Source organism: Mus pahari, chromosome X, assembly GCF_900095145.1.
Source record: "Mus pahari chromosome X, PAHARI_EIJ_v1.1, whole genome shotgun sequence".
Lineage (NCBI taxonomy): Eukaryota > Metazoa > Chordata > Mammalia > Rodentia > Muridae > Mus > Mus pahari.
In genome coordinates, this window is record NC_034613.1 from 67,589,648 (window position 1) to 67,600,485 (window position 10,838).

Genomic DNA, 10,838 nt, shown 5'->3' on the forward strand with positions numbered 1-10,838 from the left:
TCTCTCTCTCTCTCTCTCTCTCTCTCTCTCTCTCTCTCTCTCTCTCTCTCTCTGCTGAATTGGAAGGTTTGTGTGTGAGCAAATGTGTGACTGTATGCACCTGTATGTATTTTTCCAGATTGTATGTCTCTTTCTCAATTACTCTCCTCATTTCATGAAACAAAGTCTTTAATTGAAGTGGGAATTCATTTAAGCTGGTTGGGTTAGCAAGATTCTGGATTTTGCCTGTCTTTACCTCCTCAGTGTAGTGATCACAGGTGACTTCTGAGACAGCAGACTTTTACATAGGTTCTGGACATTGAACTCCATTTCTTCTCAAAAGAGAAGGGGAGTGTACAATGGGGGAAGTGATTTTTAAATGTGGGACTTCGAGGAGAGGAGGAAGAGGGTCTGTAATCAGGATGTGATGTGAATAAATAAATTAATTAACGGAAAATAAATAAATACAAGAAGATAATTATCCCATTGTGGGGAGAAGTTAATGGCCATTATTGACTCCAGCTAAGTTTTGTTAAGATACTATTTACCTTATTACCATAAAATTGATGATTATTTTAAAACTTTGTTACGTCAGAAAAAGTCTTAATTCTTGATATACAGTGTTTTTTTTAACTTGTTTGTGAAACAAGAAATTAAACCTCAGACTTCACATACTATGAGCTACATCTCTACATCTCTAACTTTAGAATTTTAAAAAGATTTATTATTTTTATAATTTCTTCCTATTTGATTGTATATTGGTGAGAATGATATTTGGAAGTGCTATGTTTATACATTAAAATAAGTCTGCAAGTAAACAGACTGCAAAGTTGAAATAATTTTTCATGATTTCATGAGTACTTTTAATACTTTACAAGCTCCTAAAATTTCCCTGGACTAATACACTCCTCTTTTTATTGGTATGATATTGAAACACTGAAAGTTTCAAAAACAGGATAAATCTATATACAGGACAATTTAAAAAGCTTTCCCTTAATTTATTTGCTTACTCATTTTATATCCTAATTGCAGCCCTCCTCCTCTCCCATTTTCCTTTCTCCTTCTCCTGTGAGAAGGAAAGCCCCGTGCCATGGGTACCAATCAGTCCTGGCACATCAAGCTGTAGCAGAACTAGCTGCATCCTGTCCTATTGAGGCCGAACAAGGCAGCTCAGGGAAAAGAGATCCAAAAGGAAGCAACAGTGTCAGAGACAGCCCCTGTTCCACTTGTTAGGGGTCCCACATGGAGACCATGCTACACAACTGGTACATATGTGTAGGGGGACTAGGTCCAGCTCATGCATGCCCTTTGGTTGGTGGCTCAGTCTCGGTGAGCCCCCATGGGCCAAGGTTGACTCTATAGATTTTCTTGTGGTATCCTTATGTTTACAGCAGCTTTATTCATAATAGCCAGTAATTGAAAACAACCTAGGTATTGCTCAACTGAAGAATAGATAAATAAAATGTGGTTCATTTACACAATGGACTTAGCTATTAAGAAGAGAACATCTTCTAAATGTAGCAATGTGCAGAATGTATGAAAGAAATCATGTACCATGTGTACGGCTCAGAGAGGTAAACTGAAAGGCAGCACTGTCATGGAGGAAGGTCTTCCAGCATTGGTCAATTGCAAGACCCTTAAGTTGTTCTTTATCTAATTAAGAAACAAAGAGATATAACAATTCAGTATCACACTTGAGAAGATAAAATTCTATGGAAATGGAAATTAAATTAAGTCCCTTTGAAACTTAGATGAGTATGTTTCAAAGTAGGTTTTGACATGAAGTTGAAGAACATACTCAACATTAGAATTGGTTTCCTATGTAATACTAAGATATTTCAAAATACATTCACAACTTAGTGGAGTTTTAATTTTAAGCAATCAAATAACAGATACGGAGAATCTATTCATCTAAAATGGATTATAGCACTTAATGTATGCTGGGTATATATCTAATTTATGCAACATTATTTATGAAATTAAACCCCAGTGCAAACAAGCACATACATCTATAAATGAGATAAATGCATAGGGTATTAAAATTCAATATATACATAATTGGAAGGGGATGCTGAAAAATATTTAAAAATATTTAATCATAAAAGTACATGACTCAAAAATGCTTTGAGTTCATTATGTAACTATCAGTGTTTTAAAAGTGCAGTCTTATGGCAAACTGCATTGGAATAACTTATGATGACAAGGCCTTAACTAGAACTAATAAATCAGATTAAAAAGTTATAAATATAAAGCTATGTAAACATTAAGTAAAGATAATTAAAGTGATTATAAGCAAGTAGAGCCTTAGATTATTCATCTGAAAGTAGATAAAACAATTGTTCTATTTTACTTTACAGTATATAAAAGTGTTAGCTTTTTATTATAAAGAAAGCAAAGCCAGACAATGCAACTAAACTGATACATCAAAGGTCTTTTGTTTGATGCTATAATTTTCCAGTCATAAATCTCAAAATACTAGTTTTCTTCAAATATATAAAATGTGAATGTCTGAATTTGGGAGTGATGATGAAGGTGTGGGGATTCTTCTTATATCTACCTATGTTGTGTTTTATGTATAAGGCCATGCTTTCCCTGATTAGCAATTTATGTTGACCATTATTATACTTATCTCCTCCTTTTCACCTGGCATCCAAAGGAAGAAAGGAAACTGGCACATATTACTCTCATTTAGTGACTTAAGCCTGGGATTTACATGAACCACCCATGACTGACATTCAGGTGTTCCTGAAGAAGACATCTTAACATGATCAGCTCAAGATCCTAGTCAATTTTTGCATTGTATACCTCTGAAAAATATCTTTTTAAAATTTATTTTTACTTTGAACACATTAGCATTTTGCCTGCAAGTATATCTGAGTGCCAAAGCCTTGGAGCTGGAGTTATAGACAGGTGTGAACTGCTGGGTGGTTCCTGGGAATTGAACTGAGATCCTGTGAAAGAGTAGTCAGTACTCTTAATTACTGAGCCATCTCTCTAGCGCCACTTTTGAATAATTTCTAAGGCTGATTTCTACAACTGAAAAATAGTTAACTTTAACAATTGTCTGCAAAATTTAACATAGTCACGAATTCACAGGGCTCTAGGGTGGGGCATAATGGATTTGTAACAAATCCTAAGTTCCTAGACCACTTAAATTTTTCCAGAAATTCTTATGTCTCAAAAATACTCATTGATGATCTGCATTAGAATCCTAAGAGTATTTTGGCCATTTCCTCTGTAGCTACCTTTTGAATTATCATAGAGTAATATATGCATTGACCCTTGAATCATTCATTTTCCTATAGCTTGACTTCCATAATTCTTAACTGAAAGCTCTCTTTCAAAAGCCTATCTTCTTTCTACTGTAATTAGAGAGAAAATTATAAAATATAGAGAACTTTAAGTTGACAATCAGGCTTCATAGGTCAAAAAAGTATCTTCCTGATATAAATAACTGATAACAGTTTCCCAAATTTTATAAACAGTCACATGCAGTATTCTACAAAATGCTTTCAATAAGAACATCTCCAACAAATCATGATGAACATTTCAATGTCATCTGAACTCATGAGTAAGTAATATACCCAGAGAGTGAAGTTGACTCAATAAATTTCTTAGTGTAACAGGTGGAAGGTGTAGAAAGTACAGAAATTTGGGGCTCCTTCAAGTTACTTCCTGTAAAGACTTCAGAGTTCTCAAAAAAGAAAACGTCTAAGTCTATTCAGTTACTCTTTAGTACTTCCTCAATCAAGCCTTTTGTTTTGTAGATTTAGGGAACTAGTTCTGTCCATTGAGAAGCTATATGCAAAGGTCCTCAAGGATTTGCCTTTGGAGACTCAGGCTTTCTTTCCCACTCCTTCATTTAATGGCTCCTAGTGGTACTGTGATCAAAAACAAGTTCCTTAAGTGTCTAACATTCACAACTGAATATAATGAATATGTTAGGGGATTCCTGTTTTAGAGTTTTCTTGGAAATGGGTATTTGGGAAGTGGTCTTGGGGAGTAGCAGTTGAGGAGTTCAGAAGTCAGAATCAAAAAGGAAACAAATCTATGACTATTACTTAACTCACTGCTGCAGGGGATTAAGTTTCAAATTACATAGGGAACTATAGACCTACAATGAATACACAATGCCAGAACAGGGATATATGGACTGATATTTATCCACTATTTCCTGGCATCCATAGATTGACTGACCTCAACAGCACCATCAACTTACCCTGGGTGGGCAGAAAAAGCTATTTTAGTCAGAGGAAGCACTTAGAAAAATTTTGTTATTGGTGAATGGGTGCCCATATTAGCGCTAGTCTAATATTTTCTGTTTTAAAATAGCTTGAAGAAAGTGCAGATGAAATGCTTAGTAAAGAATCAGTCACGGGTTATGTCTGAATAACCAATGATGAAAGTGTTAACTTAGTCTAAATATAATCGCATATCAACTATTCAATTTCAAGTGAACAAAATATATTAACCAAGCAACATGATAAAGTTAGATTCACATTCTCATGCGCAAATTTCAGAAGACAACAGGATTTGTATTTTAGTGAAACCATAAATACTCATAACTTGTAAATGTAAGTGTGAGTATTAAAAATGTTTTCAACTCCTGAGTCATATACTACAGTCAAATATTTACGTACAGAACGATTTTAATTTGGACATACCTAGAAATAGATCTGGCATAAAATGTGTCAACAACATAAAATGCCTTTAGAAACATTTATTTTATACAACACATTATAGCTATTTGGAAACAAAATAACTGCATGAAATGTTTATGCTCCTTAAAGGACCAATATTTTTTCTCAGATGTGGGAGAAATTTGAAGAATGTACCATATGATTTCCATATACTAATGTCATGGACTTTTCTGCTGTAACTGGCTTTAACTTCCTGGAACTGTGCTTCTTGACTATAATCTACTCTCTCTGTATACAATGCCCACAAATATTTCTGGATTTAGACTTTAAAATGCTGCAAAATCAAATTTATGAAGCACAGATTCTCTTGAAAACACTCAACTTTTCTGAGATATATGAAGCATGCTTCCCATGTAGGTTCTACTTTGAAGCTTATAGTTTTTTGTGTTAAACCTGGAGTAACTGTAGAACTCAAGAAACTAGAATGAGGCCATTAGTGGTTTTAGGGAAGAAAAGTCCTTAAAGGGAAGAGGTATGGTAGCAAACAGGAAATATGAAAATGGAGAGGTAGAATAAATGGGGTGGAAAATTGTAAGCAGGGAGATAGGTAGAGGGAATAGAAAAGAAAAGAATATGTTAGAAGAATACCTGCTATATTGTAAATCTGTCCATCCATCCACCCATCCATCCATCCATCCTCCATGTGTAGTAGGTTATTAAACAAAATCTCTAGTGCGAAGTATGAAATACTTCTTGTCTGTCTGTCTGTCTGTCTGTCTATCTATCTATCTACCTATCTATCATGCCTACTTATCTATATATCCTTCCATATGTAGTGGGTTATTAAACAAAACCTCTAGTGGAAGGGTAGAATACTTTCTTTTGAGATTTTGGACAGAAAGATCTCAGAACCCCTAACAAGGTGTCACTATTTCTATAAACTTTTGCATAATAAGAACTGGAATATTTGAAAATTTTCATAAGAATCTTACATATCAACTAACTCATATGTGGATTTAAAAATAAAATCAGAAGACCCCTAATTGGTGTATATATTCTCCATCTAAAACTTAAGAGGTCTGTTTCAGCAAACATATCTTACCTCTTATCTATATGCTTTTATTTTATAAAATGTTTTTATTTTCTAATGAAAAAAGACATATTTATAAAGTGTAAGAAAAATAACCTACTTGTTAATATGAGATCAACAGAAACATCTTCATTGGTAGGATTTTTGAAACGTATCATGACAGATGCCTGAAGACCAAGAATAGCGGTTATTCTTTCCGCTTCTATAGGCCTGGGAAATAGTCCTACTCCGAACAGGTAGAATTTCCATTCTTTAAACTGTTTTTTAAAAAGAAACAACCATAGTTGAACATATATTTGATTTTTCAAGATTTATAAAACCTTTTTATTGTTCTGTCCAATATATGAATCACATACTGACATTTTCATATAAGCAAGCATATTCCCCTGCATGCACTACTGCCACTTACTTTCTTATTCCCCATTCCCTTTCATTGCTACTTTTAATCTCCCTAGATAGTTTGACTCTACTTTTATATCACATGTACACATATCATATGACTATTACTGCCCTTATCTCATTTTCAGTTATTCATCTTGTTGTACATGTCAGTTCAGGTAGATAATATCAAGCAATTCCAGAAAGGAAGAGAAGTTTATTTGAAAATTTCCACAAAGGTTATGAGCTATTTCAGATATTTATACTTCAAAAATAAATTATAAAGCTTATTTTAAATTTTGTTCTTTAGATACTTGGGCACACATAATATATATTATTCATACAAAAGTTCATTCAATTAAAATTTTATGAACTGCTTTTACTTGCAAAAGATGTCAATGTGATGAATAAAATAAAAAAAAGATGTAAATCATTTGGGGATAACAAAGGGCAAAAAGGTCACAAAGGTTGGAAAGAAAGACTGGAGAAGTTAAAAGGTCTGGACTTAGCCGGTGAAGAGATGAACTATTGGTTTAAATTTAACAATGAAAACTGGAGGTTTTCAGCAGGTAGACAGTGAGCACTTAGACTGGTTGGAATCTTGATGAGTGTTCAGCTGGTTTAGGAAATGTTAAAATGAGTATTTTTGTTTGTTTTATTTTATCTCACACTTGAGAAAGAACTTATTGTTCTACTTCTGGATTTAAAGATTACAACATAGTTTATTATCTGTTTACAGATCAGTAATATACTACTGCATTTTAAAATATTTCTTTATTGATTTGCAATGAAAGTGGCTTATTTGCAAAAGATACTAGCTGCATGAACTGAACTTATGTATGTACTTTTTGTGAAATCCATTAAATCAGCTTTGTCTGAGAACGTACTAATTATACCTGAGTACAGTAGAAGTTAATGCATGTTTCATGACCATGTCTCCCAAGGCCGGATGGATGAAAGTAAACAGAGAGCTCTATGGTAGAGCGGGGATGGAGGACCAACTGTGAGAATTCAGAAAGACAAGAAAATCAAAAATCAATACTTTTGAGGTGGAATGTTTGTGTGCCAAGTCTATGAACGGCTTGGGTTTGCATGACAAATGTTAGGAGTTACAAACAATTGTTATTTATACCCATTCTACAAATATTGGTTATACAGGATTGTGTTGAGTACGATTTGTTATGGTAGTTCTCAGACCATATTCTTTCTCTAGACAATGACCATGCCAGACTTACTCACTATGTATTAAGATGTCAGGATTCATCTCAGGCGTATTTAAACTTACCATGTAAATAGGTATTTTATTTAGGAACTTATATTACAGCTTTTGAACATCCTATGGCATAGGGCAAGTTCCTATAGGAACCTAACATTTTCTCAATGTTAAAAAAATATGAACTCTTGATAAACATCAGTGTAATTTTTATAATTTTTTCACTTCATCCTGCTATACTCAAGGTTCTAGTAGGTGGTGTGTAGAATAATGTTTCAATTCTTTTTTTAGGAATAATAAAAGGAAACAAGGATTAAGTAAAAATGTACAGAAAACTTGAGTATCATATATAATTAATGTATTACACTGGGGATACTACAATTTGTAATACCAGTGGATATGGAATAGCAACAACACAGTGCCTGACAAAGACACTTTACACTAAGGTATTGTGAAAAATGAACTTCAAGCACAATGAAGCAAAATTATAATTCAATAGCAGCAATCAATTCTTATAAAATGTAGTACTTGGTGTTTAATAATCTCTGATAGTGGTTATGAAACACAAAAAAACAAATTTAATATATATTATTTAAATAAAAGTTGTAAGCAATATAATTCAGGAATTTGAAATATAAAACATTTTATGATTTCCATGTGTTACTGTATCTATTATCAATTTGTTAATTATGCTCATAAATAACAGTTTTGTCTCTTATATAATGTTTGGGTTATTGCTAAAATTAGCCTTTTTAAATTTAATGCCTAATAATGATTGATAAATTAGTAAAAGAAAAATGGAGTCTAAAGCCTTGCATAAAGGAATAAAATGCCTGTATTTTTAATTATACAATATAAGGTAACATTCAATATACTGTCTTTGTTGCTTTGAGGACAAGAGATATGCATCTTCTATAAAAGCATATATATATGTACATATATAGTTTAAAAACTCTACTTTTAATGAGGAATTTAAAGTACAGGCAAACTATACAATGAACTCTATATGTTTTATAATTATTTATGACATTAAGTGATACATTTAAACATGTTAATTTTAATATATTTTTAAATATTAATGTGTCCATATAAACTTTAAATATAGCAGTGATTTTTAATTGTTAAATTAAGTACTAATTATTTCATATATGGTAGTATACTTATAAACATATACACTTTAACTTCTCATGCAGAAAATTTATTTTATTTATAATTTCATACATATATAAAAAGTACTTTGATAATATGCTCCATTAACTACCCACTCACTTTATGATCTCTTATTTAAAAGCTCAGGAAGCTTAATGTTTAATTAGTGTTATGTTTTCTTATTGTTTTTCCGTGCCTCATAAACCACATCTCAGTTGGCATCAAGAGACAATATTAAGGTATAAAGACAAAAAAGTGTATACTTGTTCAACAGCCTTTAAACTATAAAGAGTAAACACTTTTATTTAGAAATATTTGCTAGCATAGGTCCAGAAGAGGTTCTTTGATAAAAAGGAACCACTGTACCTATTTTTCAGAAATAGTTCCAATTTTTCTTAGACTTTATTACTATTATTCCTCAGCTTACTGCATCTAGCCTTTTTGTCAGCCTCCTGAGTAGCCAGAGTAGCTATGACTAGAAATGTAAGCACAGAACCATGCCTGTCTTAAAATTATCAAATTGAAGTTTACTTGAAATGGATATGGGGTGAAATTCACTGCATATAATTGGTGTCTGGTAGACTGGAAATATGATTACTTGTTAAAACTTATCTTCTTTTGTAACTTAGGGAAAACCAAAAATAATTTATGCTCATTAACTTAATCATATTCTTCATGATCCCAAAATGAGACAATAGGACAGACATGAGCAGAAGATGAGCAAGAACTTTCTAAGAATCTGAAAGTGTAGATAGGGGCAGGGTTAGAAACTCACAACAGTTTTAAAACACTTGTCTTTAGGAGTTTATAAATATACAATAGCTGATCAGATAAAATTATATTACTCAGAGATTATTACAAAACCTGATCGATAAAATAGCTGAAAAATACAAACCACAACCAATGTAATGACTATAATTTACATACATAATTTCTATACTATATTAAAATGAGGTTAAATAAATTACAGTTCATGAGCAAGTATAAAAGATAATAGAATATAACTTTTAAAAATCAAAATTTAAATTATTATTGATTCTAATGATAATATTTCACTAGAATTCTAAATTAAAAAATGCTGTTGTTGCAATCAGTTTAACAGATTTCTGAATGTACTTACTGGTAATTTTCTGTTAAGCTCAATGACAAAATTTGAAGGATTACTGTTCCTTATTTTCAATTCTAAAGTTTCATTCGTAGGATTATATAAAGGAAGGGTTTGAATGATGCTCCTAGGAGGAAAATCAAAAGTAGTGAACTTGGTGATGTTTAAACTTATCAATGATATCATAAGGTTTTTCAATTTTAACTGAATTATATCCCACTTAAAAAATCTATGTTATTGCGTATTTGCATATGTTTATGAGAAACAATATCTAATTTGATTGTATAATAAATACATGTCAATACAAATTAAAAATAATGTTCCACAATGAGGGAATTATAAAATGTCACTCATCTGTCATCTATAGAAATTAATCAGAGCTAAACTAAGAATTCTCAACTGAGGAATACCAAATGGCTGAGAAGCAACTAAAAAACGTTCAACATCCTTAATCATCAGGGAAATGCAAATCAAAACAACCCTGAGATTCCACTGCACACCAGTCAGAATGGCTAAGATCAAAAATTTGGAAGACACAGGAGGATGCCTCAAGCTCACTTGATAGTCAACCCAGGTGAATCAGGGAGTTTCAGGATTAGGTAGAGTTATTATTTCAAAACAGAAGGTTGAGAATGACAGAGAAAGATGCTGAAGGTTGAGCTCTTGTCTCCACACACAAACAAGCATACCCAAATAAATATATGCACCAAATATAAGTACATATATAGATGTATACATACAAATATGTACATATATAGATGTATACATATACACATTAACAAAGAAAGAATAAATTCCAGAGGATGATTATTACAATTAGTCACAATACATGTAAATATAACAATATACCCTAATTATACATTATTTTTTAATTATAAATATAATGGGATACAGCCAGACTACAAAAATATGAACAAATGATCAAGAACTCACTTCCCTGGCTTTATAAGGCATAGAAAACTGTGAGAATTAAAGTCTACATTTATTTTTACAAGAATAGGGAGCATAGTCTTTTACATGCTGTCACCTTTGCACTTAGAATTTCCTGTTTCCTATCTTGGATCTACCAGTGAGTACTCTAGTCAATTTCGTAGTGAATTATTTGTAGCTGTGCTTTGGGTCAACACATAAGAAGGGTTTAACAAACTTTTTGTGTGCTGAGGAATGGATATTAAGTAAAAGGTATTTATTAGAATATATATTCTTTTTCTGCTGCAATTTTTTCACTTTATTATTATTATTTTCATTATTTACATTTCAAATGCTATCCCGAAAGTTTCCTAT

The 10,838-nt window shown here is 32.0% G+C and overlaps 1 protein-coding gene across 1 annotated transcript in view; it reads right to left on the minus strand.

Annotated features, from left to right (window-relative positions):
• Cfap47 (cilia and flagella associated protein 47) overlaps window positions 1-10,838 on the minus strand; it is a 210,187-nt gene that overhangs the window by 35,190 nt on the left and 164,159 nt on the right. Inside the window, exons 55-58 of the mRNA XM_021188546.2 lie at window positions 9,570-9,681; window positions 6,984-7,088; window positions 5,810-5,966; window positions 1,534-1,632 (exon numbers count right to left, since the gene is read on the minus strand). Coding sequence (XP_021044205.2) covers window positions 1,534-1,632; window positions 5,810-5,966; window positions 6,984-7,088; window positions 9,570-9,681 — 473 coding nt within the window. The remainder of the gene's footprint in view (window positions 1-1,533; window positions 1,633-5,809; window positions 5,967-6,983; window positions 7,089-9,569; window positions 9,682-10,838) is intronic.